Source organism: Rhinoraja longicauda, chromosome 2, assembly GCF_053455715.1.
Source record: "Rhinoraja longicauda isolate Sanriku21f chromosome 2, sRhiLon1.1, whole genome shotgun sequence".
Classification (NCBI taxonomy): domain Eukaryota; kingdom Metazoa; phylum Chordata; class Chondrichthyes; order Rajiformes; family Arhynchobatidae; genus Rhinoraja; species Rhinoraja longicauda.
In genome coordinates, this window is record NC_135954.1 from 5054921 (window position 1) to 5069700 (window position 14780).

At 49.4% G+C, this 14780-nt stretch overlaps 1 protein-coding gene across 2 annotated transcripts in view; it reads left to right on the forward strand.

Moving 5' to 3' along the window:
- The window catches only part of nedd9 (neural precursor cell expressed, developmentally down-regulated 9), a 70789-nt gene that overhangs the window by 25230 nt on the left and 30779 nt on the right, over nt 1-14780 (forward strand). The window contains exon 2 of one of the 2 annotated variants that reach the window (XM_078414337.1): nt 8106-8573. In XM_078414337.1, coding sequence (XP_078270463.1) covers nt 8106-8573 — 468 coding nt within the window. The remainder of the gene's footprint in view (nt 1-8105; nt 8574-14780) is intronic. The other variant, XM_078414346.1, reaches the window with a different exon arrangement.

Genomic DNA, 14780 nt, shown 5'->3' on the forward strand with positions numbered 1-14780 from the left:
CTTCTACAGTTGTACCGGGCCCTGGTGAGACCGCACCTGGAGTACTGTGTGCAGTTTTGGTCTCAAATTTGAGGAACGATATTCTTGCTATTGAGGGCGTGCAGCGTAGGTTCACTAGGTTAATTCCCGGAATGGCGGGACTGTCGTATGTTGAAAGGCTGGAGCAATTAGGCTTGTATACACTGGAATTTAGAAGGATGAGGGGGGATCTTATTGAAACATATAAGATAATTAGGGGATTGGACACATTAGAGACAGGAAACATGTTCCCAATGTTGGGGGAGTCCAGAACAAGGGGCCACAGTTTAAGAATAAGGGGTAGGGCATTTAGAACGGAGATGAGGAAGAACTTTTTCAGTCAGAGAGTGGTGAAGGTGTGGAATTCTCTGCCTCAGAAGGCAGTGGAGGCCAGTTTGTTGGATGCTTTCAAGAGAGAGCTGGATAGAGCTCTTAAGGATAGCGGAGTGAGGGGGTATGGGGAGAAGGCAGGAACGGGGTACTGATGAGAATGATCAGCCATGATCGCATTGAATGGCGGTGAGGCTCGAAGGGCTGAATGGCCTCCTCCTGCACCTATTGTCTATTGTCTATTGTATATTTGGGAATGGCCGAGGATTTTGGCGGGTGAAAATTAACTGATGAAGAGTCATCCTGGGAAGTTGGATGATCTGGGGAGTCACGGTGGCGCAGCGGTAGAGTTGGATGATCTGGGGCGGCACGGTGGCGCAGCGGTAGAGTTGCCGCCTCACAGCGAATGCAGCGCCGGAGACCCAGGTTCCATCCGACTACGGGTCCTGTCTGTACGGTGTTTGTACGTTCCCCTGCGTGGGTTTCTCCGAGAACTTCGGTTCTTCCCACACTCCAAAGACGTACAGGTTTGTAGGTTAATTGCTTGGTAGTTGTAAAAATTGTCCCTAGTGTGTGTAGGATAGATTTAGATTTAGAGATACAGCGCGGGCCGAAACAGGCCCTTCGGCCCACCGGGTCCGCGCCGCCCAGCGATCCCCGCACATTAACACTATCCTACACACACTAGGAACAATTTTTTACATTTGCCCAGCAATTAACCTACAAACCTGTGCATCTTTAGAGTGTGGGAGGAAACCGAAGATCTCGGAGAAAACCCACGCAGGTCACGGGGAGAACGTGCAAACTCCGTACAGATGGCGCCCGTAGTCAGGATCGAACCTGAGTCTCCGGCGCTGCATTTGCTGTAAGTCAGCAACTCTACCGCTGCGCCACCGTGTCGCACGTAGTGTCAGTATGTGGGGATCGCTGGTCGGCGCGGACCCCGGTGGCCGAAGGGCCTGTTTCCGAGCTGTATCTCTGAACTAAAGTTCCACTTGATTAAACGCTGAGATCATTTGTTGGTCGTGTCGACTTTACCCACGGATTTTACAGGGTGAAGATATGTGGTATCTCTGATCATTATCCCTGGCCCCAGTCCATACGTCCACGGTGACTTTGAAGCATCTTGTGGTATTTGGCTTTCAGGGTCAGATTCCATTCAGTCTGTTACTTTGCTCTCCAACGAGTCTAGAGCAGAAACTGAAAGGGCTTTTGTGTGAAGGCAAGGCTCCTACGTAGCACAGTGTGAGTTGTGCATTAGTCACGGCCCAGCGGCCTTTACAGTTGGCCCAGGCAAAGTCCGCATTGCAGGAAGGTAGACATAAAATGCTGGAGTAACTCAGCGGGACAGGCAGCATCTCTGGAGAGAGGGAGAGATGGACGTTTCGGGTCAAGACCCTTCTTCAGGAGATGGCTGAATTGTTTAGGTGTAAACAATTAAAAAGGATGAGAGGGGATCTTATCGAAACATATAAGATTATTAAGGGATTGGACACGCTAGAGGCAGGAAACATGTTCCCAATGTTGGGGGGGGGGGGAGTCCAGAACCAGGGGCCACAGTTTAAGAATAAGGGGTAGGCCATTTAGAACGGAGAAGAGGAAAAGCTTTTTCAGTCAGAGAGTTGTGAATCTGTGGAATTCTCTGCCTCAGAAGGCAGTGGAGGCCAATTCTCTGAATGCATTCAAGAGAGAGCTGGATAGAGCACTTAAGGATAGCGGAGTCAGGGGGTATGGGGGAGAAGGCAGGAACGGGGTACTGATTGAGAATGATCAGCCATGATCACATTTGATCAGTCTGAAGAAGGATCTCGACCCCGAAACGTCACCCATTCCTTCTCTCCTGAGATGCTGCCTGACCTGCTGCGTTACTCCAGCATTTTGTGAATAAATACCTTCGATTTGTACCAGCATCTGCAGTTATTTTCTTATACAGCCATGATCACATTGAATGGAGGTGCTGGCTCGAAGGGCGAATGGCCTCCTCCTGCACCTATTGTCTATTGTCAATAATAATAATAACTATATTTATAATGCACCTTTCGTACAATTGAATGCAACCAAAGTACTTCCCACAAGAACAAACAGGGGTCTAAACAGAAACACAATTTAAAACAGTAAGGACATAGGCAGTTAATAGCAAAGATACTAGAGGAGCAAGATGAACCACTCGAAGGTATTTTATTTCACAAAATGCTGGAGTAACTCAACGGGACAGGCAGCATCTCAGGAGAGAAGGAATGGGTGACGTTTCGGGTCGAGACCCTTCTTCAGACTGATGAACCACTCAGTCGAAATCGACTATACTGAAGCGTAGGACGCAAAGGAGCGTGACGCCCTAACGCCATTGTGCTGCCCATTGATCAACTACTTTTACGAGCCTTTTTCATAACAGTTCAGACCCAGACCATTTGACCTTTTTCAGTATGATGTGCTGGAAAAAGCAATTTTCTAAAAGTATCGGTTTCTCCCCGTGACCGCGTGGGTTTTCTCCGGGTGCTCCGTTTCCTCCCACACTCCAAAGACGCACAGGCTTGTAGGTTAATTGCCTTTGGTATAAATTGTAAGTTGACCCTAGTGTGTGTAGGATAGCGTTAATGCGCGCAGGATCGCTGGTCGGCGCGGACTCGGTGGGCCGAAGGGTCTGTTTCCGCGCTGCACGTCTAGACAAAAATAGACTAGTTAGTTAAACGTAAGGAAACTGTTAGACAGGTACATGGATAGTGCAGGTTTGGTGGGATTTGGATTTTCCCAGTATCCTATCCTATTTAGAGACTGAGCTGCAGGGAGTTGTTTAGTCAGAGAGTCAGTCATAGAATCATACAGTGTGGAAACAGGCCTTTCGGCCCAACTTGCCCACACCGCCCAACATGTCCCATCTACACTAGTCCCACCTGCCTGCGTTTGGCCCATATCCCTCTAAACCTGTCCTATCCGTGTACCTGTCTAACTGTTTCTTAAACGTTGGATATTCCCAGCCACAACTATCTCCTCCGGCAGCTCGTTCCGTACACCCACCACCCTTTGTGTGAAAAAGTTACCTATCAGATTCCTGTTAAATCTTTTTTCCTTCACTTCAAAGTTCACCTTATGTCCTCTGGCAGGTGGGACGAGTGTAGCTGGGATATGCTGGCCGGTGTGGGCAAGTTGGGCCGAAGGGCCTGTTTCCACGCTGTATCACTCTTAACAAAACTAAACTTATGGGCGGCCCGGTGGCGCAGCGATAGACAAGAGACAGGAGTAGGCTATTCGGCCCTACGAGCCAGCACCGTCATTCAATGTGATCATGGCTGATCATTCTCAATCAGTACCCCGTTCCTGCCTTCTCCCCATACCCCCTGACTCCGCTATCCTTAAGAGCTCTATCTAGCTCTCTCTTGAATGCATTCAGAGAATTGGCCTCCACTGCCTTCTGAGGCAGAGAATTCCACAGATTCACAACTCTCTGACTGAAAAAGATTTTCCTCATCTCCGTACTAAATGGCCTACCCCTTATTCTTAAACTGTGGCCCCTTGTTCTGGACTCCCACCAACATTGGGAACATGTTTCCTGCCTCTAACGTGTCCAACCCCTTAATAATCTTATACGTTTCGATAGGATCTCTCTCATCCTTCTAAATTCCAGTGTATACAAGCTAGCCGCTCCAGTTGCGCTCCTAGCCGCGGTAGAGTTGCTGCCTTACAGCGAATGATCCCGACTACGGGCGCCGTCTGTACGGTGTTTGTACGTTCTCCCCGTGACCTGCGTGGGTTTTTCTCCGAGATCTTCGGTTTCCTCCCACACTCCAAAGACGTGCAGGTTTGTAGGTTAATTGGCTTGGTGCAAATGTAAAAATTGTCCCTAGTGTGTGTAGGACAGTGTTAGTGTGCGGGGATCGCTGGTCGGCGCGGACCCGGTGGGCCGAAGGGCCTGTTTCCGCGCTGTATCCCTAAACTAAAGGTTACCGCACTGGCTTTCACCTGCGGGGCTTGCCTGGTGTGATTAATCTCGCTGAGCGTATGATGGACTGGCATCTTTCACAGCACTGTGGATAATTTGCACTGCCACAGGCAAAACCCAGGTTACCACACTCGGTAGAAGCTCGCTTCATGTGCAGGCAGGACAAATATACGTGCACTTATCTGAAAAAGCTGTCAACAAAGCAATAGAGTGTAGGAGGGAACTGCAGATGCCGAAGACAGGCGCAAAAGTACTGGAGTAACTCAGGCAGCATCTCTGGAGAGCATGGATAGGTGACGTTTCACAGAGTGCTGGAGTAACTCAGCTGGTCAGGCAGCATCTGTGGAGAACGTGGATAGGTGACGTTTCACAGAGTGCTGGAGTAACTCAGCGGGTCAGGCGGCATCTCTGGAGAACATGGATTGGTGACGTTTCACAGAGTGCTGGAGTTTCGGGTCAAGGCCCATCTTTAAACCTAGTCAAACCTACACACGAGTGAAGGGAAAAATGAGCTTAAATATTTCACCAGCTTCTATCTAAAGCTCACTGTACCAGAGGTTGATAGCAACTTTTTTTAAACCTAACTCAATTACGTTTCAGTTTAGTTTATTGTCACGTGTACCGAGGTACAGTGAGAAGCTTTTGTTGCGTGCTAACCAGTCAGCGGAAAGACAACACATGATTACAATCGAGCAGTCCACAGTGTACAAATAAATGATAGGGGAATACCGTTTATTGTAAGGTAAAGTCCAATCAAAGATGGTCTTAGGGTCTCCAATGAGGTAGATGGGAGGTCAGGGTCGCTCTCTAGTTGGTGGTAGGATAGATCAGTTGCCTGATAACAGCCGGGAAGAAACTGCCCCTGAATCTGGAGGTGTGCGTTTTCACACTTCTGTACCTCTTGCCCGATGGGAGAGGGGAGAAGAGGGAGTGGCCGGGTTGAGACTGGTCCTTGATTGTGTTGCTGGCCCTGCCGAGGCAGCGCGAGGTGTAGACAGAGTCAAGGGAATGGCGGAGTAGACTCGTTGGGCCGAAGGGCCTGTTTCTGCGCTGTATCTCTAAACTAAACTAAACTGGGCGGAAAGCCATTATCTGCATATGAAGGTTAAATAATTTATCGCAGGTCTTGATTAAACTCGTAAGGAGTGGTAAAACATTGGCAAGCAAATGGTATTTCGTAAATGTTGTGCATGCCAGTCAGATATCAAGGTTTCAGCGGGCCACACCTTGGGCTAATCCTTCTTCATTGCTACACTTATAGAAAATGACTAGACCGAGTGCACCCGTTGGGGCCCAAACCTCTCCTGCATTAGTGCAGCACCCTCTCCTCCCCCACTCCCTCTGCCCTCCCCTCCCCCCCCCCCCCCACTCCCTCTGCCCTCCCCCCCCCCCTACTCCATCCCCCTCAACCCCCCTTAGTTGTGAATCTGTGGAATTCTCTGCCTCAGAAGGCAGTGGAGGCCAATTCTCTGAATGCATTCAAGAGAGAGCTAGATAGAGCTCTTAAGGATAGCGGAGTCAGGGGGTATGGGGAGAAAGCAGGAACGGGGTACTGATTGAGAATGATCAGCCATGATCACATTGAATGGCAGTGCTGGCTCGAAGGGCCGAATGGCCTCCTCCTGCACCTATTGTCCATTGTCTATTCTCTCCCTCCCTCCCTCCCCTCCTCCCTCCCTCCCTAGGAGATAGATTTAATCTTTAAAATGTGAATAACTTAAAAAACATAACACCGATTTCAATGAAACGTCTTCCATTAGCACCAAAGGGACGACGGTGAGTAAGGTGGGCCTAAAATTGTTGCGGTGTCGTGTACCGTTTTGGCTGTAGTTCAGGAACAAACAAACAAACAAACGAGAGTTTTAGTGTATAGATTTCACTTCAACATTAGCCAACCTTAGAAACATAGAAAATAGGTGCAGGAGTAGGCCATTCGGCCCTTCGAGCCTGCACTGCCATTCAATATAATCATGGCTGATCATCCAGCTCAGTAACCTGTACCTGCCTTCTCTCCATACCCCCTGATCCCTTTAGCCACAAGGGCCACATCTAACTCCCTCTTAAATATAGCCAATGAACTGGCCTCAACTACCTTCTGTGGCAGAGAATTCCACAGACTCACCACTCTGTGTGAAAAAATGTTTTCTCATCTCAGTCCTAAAAGACTTCCCCCTTATCCTTAAGCTGATTTAACCTTGAAGAGCATTAACAATGTGCAGGGCTATTCTTTGGAAAGTGAACCACAAATGTCAACACACGTGACCGGACGACATCACGTAAAGTAATACTTTTTTTAAAATCCTTGCAAGAGATAAAATCTTATTCATCGCTATTTTCCTACCCACAAACTATAATGCACGTCTGCTAAAGATATGAACATTCCAGCGTTTTAAAATTTGTAAGATAAAAACCGAGTTACGAGACAAAATGCTTCCGTGTGAGGTCACACACACGTGACCAATCATATTTGACCGTCGGAGCCTAAACAAACTTGGTCAGCATAACACTTCAAAATTGCACTTGATAAACTCCGGCGTATACAAGTCATAGAGACGGTACAAAACAATAAACCTGTAATGCTTTCAGAATTAGAAGAGATGTATTCCACAATTTTCCATATTGTTTGGTCACACGCGTGACTAACAATAGACAATAGACAATAGGTGCAGGAGGAGGCCATTCGGCCCTTCGAGCCAGCACTGCCATTCAATGTTATCATGGCTGATCATTCTCAATCAGTACCCCGTTCCTGCCTTCTCCCCATACCCCCTGACTCCGCTATCCTTAAGAGCTCTATCTAGCTCTCTCTTGAATGCATTCAGAGAATTGGCCTCCACTGCCTTCTGAGGCAGAGAATTCCACAGATTCACAACTCTCTGACTGAAAAAGGTTTTTCCTCATCTCCGTTCTAAATGGCCTACCCCTTATTCTTAAACTGTGGCCCCTTGTTCTGGACTCCCCCCCCCCCCCCCCCCCAAAGGGGGGAGAAGGGAGGGGGGATGGGGGAGAATGGAGGGGGGATGGGGGGAGCGCTGTATCTCTAAACTAAACTAAACTAAACTAAAACAAAACAAAACAAAACAAACCATCATACAAGACCAATAAATATACTAAATGAACTACTACACAACTAGGTATCACAAAATGCTGGAGTAACTCAGCAGGTCAGGCAGCATCTCAGGAGAGAAGGAATGGGTGATGTTTCGGGTCGAGACCCTTCTTCAGACTGATGTCCGGGGGGGGGGGGGGGGGGGGGTGAACAAAGATAGGATGTAGTCGGAGACAGGAAGACTAGTGGGAGAACTGGGAAGGGGGAGGGGAAGAGAGGGACAGAGGAACTATCTAAAGTTGGAGAAGTCAATGTTCATACCGCTGGGCTGCAAGCTGCCCAGGCGAAATATGAGGTGCTGTTCTTCCAATTTGCGGTGGGCCTCACGATGACACTGGAGGAGGCCCATGACAGAAAGGTCAGACTGGGAGTGGGAGGGGGAGTTGAAGTGCTGAGCCACCGGGAGATCAGGTTGGTTAAGGCTGACTGAGCGCAGGTGTTGAGCGAAACGATCGCCGAGCCTGCGTTTGGTCTCGCCGATGTAGAGAAGTTGACATCTGGAACAGCGGGTGCAATAGATGAGGTTGGAGGAGGTGCAGGTGAACCTCTGTCTCACCTGGAAAGGCTGTCGGGGTCCTTGGATGCAACTGTGTTACAATCCTTGTCCAGGATGGACTTTTCTTAGCCATCTTGGACGGTGCTGTCCCTATACCAAGGCGTAACCTCTTGCTGGTGTTTTTCTCCCCCCCCCCCCCCACTCTTGTTCTCCAGAACCACATGGCCAAGGCTCTGTACGACAACATCCCTGAATCGGTGGAGGAGCTGTTGTTCCGCAAGGGCGAGGTGCTGACGGTGATCGAGCAGAACACGGGCGGCCTGGAGGGCTGGTGGCTCTGCTCGCTGCACGGCCGCCAGGGCATCGCCCCCGGCAACCGGCTCAAACTGATGGTCGGGCCTATCTACGAAGGCTCGCAGGCGGAGGGGGGCACCTCGGCCGAGACACAGGGGGCCTACCGGGTCCCGGCGGGCCTCCAGGGACCGGCCGGCGGCGGCGGCGCGGGCGGGAGCCCCTACCGTGACCCCGTCTACCAGGTGCCCCCCCAGCACGGGGGGCAGGGCATTTACCAGGTACCTCCCGCCCCGATATCACACACGCCGCAGGGGCACGAGACGTATCAAGTACCGCTGTCCGTACAGAGGACCATCTGGGGGGCAGAGGGAACCCCTCCCAACAGTAAGGTAGGTCTTCACGGTGGCGCGGCGGTAGAGTCGCCGCCTTACAGCAAAGGCAGCGCCGGAGACCCGTCTTCGATCCCGACTATGGGCGCCGTCTGTACGGAGTTTGTACGTTCTCCCTGCGTGGGTTTTCTCTGAGATCTTCGGTTTCCTCCCACATTCCAAAGACGTACAGGTTTGTAGGTTAATTGGCTTGGTAAATGTTTTTTAAAAATTGTAGGATAGTGTTAGTGTGCGGGGATCGCTGGTCGGCGCGGACCCGGTGGGCCGAAGGGCCTGTTTCCGCTCTGTATCTCTAAACTAAACTTTTTTTTTAAACTATTCGTCCTACTGTCTATTCTCTCAGTCTGAAGACCCGAAACGTCACCCATTCCTCCTCTCCAGAGATGCTGCCTGTCCCGCTGAGTTACTCCAGCACTCTGTGAAACGTCACCTATCCGTGTTCTCCACAGATGCTGCCTGACCCGCTGAGTTACTCCAGCACTCTGTGAAACGTCACCTATCCGTGTTCTCCACAGATGCTGCCTGTCCCGCTGAGTTACTCCAGCACTCTGTGAAACGTCACCTATCCGTGTTCTCCACAGATGCTGCCTGACCCGCTGTGTTACTCCAGCACTCTGTGAAACGTCACCTATCCGTGTTCTCCACAGATGCTGCCTGACCCGCTGAGTTACTCCAGCACTCTGTGAAACGTCACCTATCCGTGTTCTCCAGAGATGCTGCCTGTCCCGCTGAGTTACTCCAGCACTCTGTGAAACGTCACCTATCCGTGTTCTCCAGAGATGCTGCCTGACCCGCTGAGTTACTCCAGCCTCTTGTGTCTGTCTTCGGTTCAATCCAACATCTGCAGTCCCTTCCTACGTAGTAACTCGGGGGTCAGGCAGCATCTCTGGAGGGAAGGAATGGGTGACGTTTACTGCACAATAACATCGGCCCTTTTTTGTCGCGCTTGTCGCCCGGAGGGGAACTTGGAGAAACCCAAACAATGCTCGCCCAAACTCACAGCACCCGCAGTCAGGATCGAACACGGGTCTCTGGCGCTGTAAGGCAGCAACTCTTTTTAACCCCTTCTCTACCTCTTGTCCGATGGGAGAGGGGAGAAGTGGGAGTGGCCGGGGTGCGACTGGTCCTTGATTGTGCTGCTGGCCTTGCCGAGGCAGCGTGAGGTGTAGATGGAGTCGGTGGAAGGGAGGTTGGTTTGTGTGATGGTCTGGGCTGCGTCAACAATTCGCTGCTAATTTCTTGCGGTCTTGGATGGAGCTGTGGTGTGCCGCAGCGTGAAGTGTAGGTTTATTTTAGGTCAAAAACTCTCTCATTAGACGTCATCTCATCGGTCTGGCTGGCTTGAATATCAAAACACACTGAGCAGATGGTATCCCAGTCAATTTTAATTCCTGGTAATTCTATTTGCTGCAACGTTTATGCTTTGCAGACGGGGCTGGTGAATCGGTTAGAGTCCTAGAGTGACACAGCGTGGAAACAGGCCCTTCGACCCAACTTGCCCCTACTGGCCAACATGTCCCAGCTACACTAGTCCCCACCAGCCTGCGTTTGGCCAATATTCTTGCTATTGAGGGCGTGCAGCGTAGGTTTACTAGGTTAATTCCCGGAATGGCGGGACTGTCATATGTTGAAAGACTGGAGCGACTGGGCTTGTACACACTGGAATTTAGAAGGATGAGAGGAGATCTTATCGAAACGTATAAGATTATTAAGGGGTTGGACACGTTAGAGGCAGGATACATGTTCCCCATGTTGGGGGAGTCCAGAACCAGGGGCCACAGTTTAAGAATAAGGGGTAGGCCATTTAGAACTGAGATGAGGAAAAACGTTTTCAGTCAGAGAGTTGTGAATCTGTGGAATTCTCTGCCTCAGAAGGCAGTGGAGGCCAATTCTCTGAATGCATTCAAGAGAGAGCTAGATAAAGCTCTTAAGGATAGCGGAGTCAGGGGGTACGGGGAGAAGGCAGGAACGGGGTACTGATTGAGAATGATCAGCCATGATCACATTGAATGGTGGTGCTGGCTCGATGGGCCGAACGGCCTCCTCCTGCACCTATTGTCTATTGTCTATCCCTCGAAACCTGTCCTATCCATGTACCTGTCCAACTGTTTCTTAAATGTTGGGATAGTCCCAGCCTTAACTACCTCCTCTGGCAGCTCGTTCCATACACCCACCACCCTTTGTGTGAAACAGTTACCCCTCAGATTCCTATTAAATCTTTTCCCCTTCACCTTAACCTATGTCCTCTGGTCCTTGATTCCCATAGACACAAAATGCTGGAGTAACTCAGCGGGTCAGGCAGCATCTCGGGAGAGAAGGAATGGGTGACGTTTTGGGTCAAGACCCTTCTTCAGACCTTGATTCCCCTTACTCTGGGCAAGAGACTCTGTGCACCTTCCTGACCTATTCCTCTCATAATTTTGTCCACCTCTATAAGATCACCCCCTCATCCTCCTGCGCTCCAAGGAATAGAGTCCCAGCCTGCTCAACCTCTCCCTTACAGCTCACACCCTCTAGTCCTGGCAACATCCTCGTAAACATTCAAACCTTTTTCTATTTACAGTGAAATGCCTGTACTCTTAAAGAACTGTAAGCAGCCTTCCAGCAGTTACTTTTCTGTGGGGTACGTGGAAGGCAAATGGAAAAGATAGAAACATAGAAAATAGGTGCAGGAGGAGGCCATTCGGCCCTTCGAGCCAGCACCGCCACTCGATATGATCACGACTGATCATCTAAAATCAGTTCCCCCGTTCCTGCTTTCTCCCCATATCCCTTGATTCCGTTAGCCCTAAGAGCTAAATCTAACTCTCTCTCGAAAACCAGTCTTTCCGCTGACTTGGTAACTAATCGCAGGGGTGGGGAATTTTACGAATTTTATAAGTGATGAGCACGAAACATGCCTTTCGGCCCTACTAGCCCATGCCGACCAACCTGCCCCATCTGAGCTAGTCCCACCTGCCCGTGTTTGGCCGATATCCCTCTAAACCTTTTGTTTAGTAGACGTTGTGCCAAAGGGCCTCTTTCCATTCCATCTCTAAACTAAACTAAATTAAATACTGAACTTTTCTTATTTATTACAGTGTTCACGGCGGTAGTTGTGCAGGTTAATTGGCCTCTGTAATTTGTAAATTGTCCCTCGTGTGTGTGTGGGACTGTGCTAGTGTGAACAGGTGATCGCTGGTCGGCACGGACTCGGTGGGCCGAAGGGCCTGTTTCTCTAAACTGAACTATACAGCACATGTGGTTATCCCAGTGGAAACATTGCAAAACTACAGGTAGAAATTAATCTGCAGGAAGCAACTGCAGATGCTGGTTTATGTCAAAGATCGACACAAAATACTGGAGTAACTCAGCGGGACAGGCAGCATCTCAGGAGAGAAGGAATGGGTGACGTTTCGGGTCGAGACCCTTCTTCAGTCTGAAGAACTGAAGAATTCATCCCTTTTTAAAAATTCAGTCTGAAGAAGGGTCTCGACCCGTAACGTCACCCATTCCTTCTCTCCCGAGATGCTGCCTGACCCGCTGAGTTACCCCAGCATTTTGTGAATAAATACCCTGGAGAAAAAGAAAATCACTATGAAATGAATTTAAAAGAGAGTTCGATGGAGCTCTGGGGGCTAGTGGAATCAAGGGATATGGGGAGAAGGCAGGCATGGGTTACTGATTGTGGATGATCAGCCATGATCACAATGAATGGCGGTGCTGGCTCGAAGGGCCGAATGGCCTCCTCTCCTGCACCTATTTTCTATGTTTCCAAAAGGAATAGGTGACGTTTCGGGTCAGAACCCTTCTCCATGGCCTGTTTCCACGCTGTACCTCTGAAGAAGATGGCAGGGTGATTTGGACCGAAGCTGAGTAGACAGCACATGGTCTGATCAGGAAATGCTCGGCTGGAAAGTATTGCTTTCCACTTTCATTGCTGTTTGTGCTGGCAGGAAGATCAGACATTTTCCATGCAGGGCCAAACCTCTGCTTCTGCATTTATCCCCCAGAGTCCGTGATGATGATAATTGGAACAAGCTCTGACTGAAAGTTAGCCAGAGAGGCAGCACCTTCCAGTCACTAAACCGAACTTTGTATCTAGGCGCTAGGGACAATTTTCAATTTACAGAAGCTAACCGACCGACAAACCCGCACGTCTTTGGAACATGGGAGGGAACTGGACCAAACCCACGCAGTCACAGGGAGAACGTCTAGTTTTGTTTATTGTCACGCGTACTGAGGTACATAGAAACATAGAAAATAGGTGCAGGAGGAGGCCATTTTGCCCTTCCAGCCAGCACCACCATTCATTGTGATCATGGCCGATCGTCCACAATCAGTAACCCGTGCCTGCCTTCTCCCCATATCCCTTGATTCCGCCAGCCCCCAGACCTCCATCGAACTCTCTTTTAAATTCATTTCATAGTGATTTTCTTTTTCTCCAGAGATGCTGCCTGTCCAGCTGAGTTACTCCAGTATTTTGTGTCGATCTTTGACATAAACCAGCATCTGCAGTTCCTTCCTGCAGATTAAATTCTACCTGTAGTTTTGCAAGAGAGAGCTGGATCGAGCTCTTAAGGATAGCAGAGTCAGGGGGTGTGGGGAGAAGGCAGGAACGGGGTACTGATTGTGAATGATCAGCCATGATCACATTGAATGGCGGTGCTGGCTCGAAGGGCTGAATGGCCTCCTCCTGTACCTATTGTCTATTGCAATGTTTCCATGGGGATAACCACATGTGCAGTATAGTTTAGTTTAGAGAAACGTCGCGGAAACAGACTCTTCAGCCCACCTTGATTCTGCTAGCTCATAGAGCTCTGTCTAACTGTCTTTTGAATTCATCCCAATTCAGTGAATCGGCCTCCACTGCCCTCTGTGACAGAGAATTCCACAAATTCACAACTTTCTGGGTGAAAAAGCTTTTTCTCACCTCAGTTTTAAATGGCCTCCCCTTTATTCTCAGACTGTGTGGCCCCTGGTTCTGGGCTCCCCCAAACATTGCGAACATTTTTCCTGCATCGAGCTTGTCCAGTCCCTTTTATAATTACAGTTAAAAGCTTTTTCATTGCATACTAACCAAATGCTGGAAGGGCTATACATACTGTCCACAGTAAACAGATACAGGATAAAGGTAGTAATGTGTGTGAAATATGTTTCGAGTTTAGTTTGGAGATACAGCGCGGAAACAGGCCCTTCGGCCCACCGAGTCCGCGCCGACCAGCGATCCCCGCACATTAACAGGAAACATGTTCCCAATGTTGGGGGAGTCCAGAACCAGGGGCCACAGTTTAAGAATAAGGGGTAGGCCCTTTAGAACAGAGATGAGGAAAAACTTTTTCAGTCAGAGAGTTGTGAATCTGTGGAATTCTCTGCCTCAGAGGGTAGTGGAGGCCAATTCTCTGAATACATTCAAGAGAGAGCTAGATAGAGCTCTTAAGGATAGCGGAGTCAGGGGGTATGGGGAGAAAGCAGGAACTGATTGAGAATGATCAGCCATGATCACATTGAATGGCGGTGCTGGCTCGAAGGGCCGAATGGCCTCCTCCTGCACCTATTGTCTATTGTCTATTAACACAAATCCTACACCCACTAGGGACACTTTACATTTACACCAAGCCAATTAACCTACAAACCTGTACTTCTTGGAGTGTGGGAGGAATCTGTTAAAAACATTAAGTCAACGTCACTTTTATTCTCTGGAGTTGATTGTGAGGAATGAGTAGCTCTGAACTTTACTCTGGTAGACCTGCTGCCTCACAGCACCAGAGACCCGGGTTCCAACCTGACCCCTGTGTGGACAAGTTGGGACGAAGGGCCTGCTTCCACACTGTACAGTATGTCTCTGTGACTCTAAGGCTGCAATGTCAGAGATGTAGAAGGTGATTATCTCACAGGGTGCTTATGAAAGATTCTCACACATAGAAAGTGCAGAGAACTCCATCGACTCCTTTAAGTCCAGGCTCAAAACCTATTTCAACTCCCTAGCGTTTGAGGCCCTCTGAGGGGGCGCTGTGAACTGTTTATGTATGTGCTGTTATGTTTGTGTGCCATTGTACGTTCGTTTCTTAGTACCTGAACTGATGTACAGCACTTTGGTCAACGTGGGTTGTTTTTAAATGTGCTGTACAAATAAAATTGTCTTGACTTGACTTGACGTTTGAGTGGTGTGGCTGTCACTGAATGTGCCTTTGTTCTGGGCTGCTACAAAATGTGATGATCATAAGA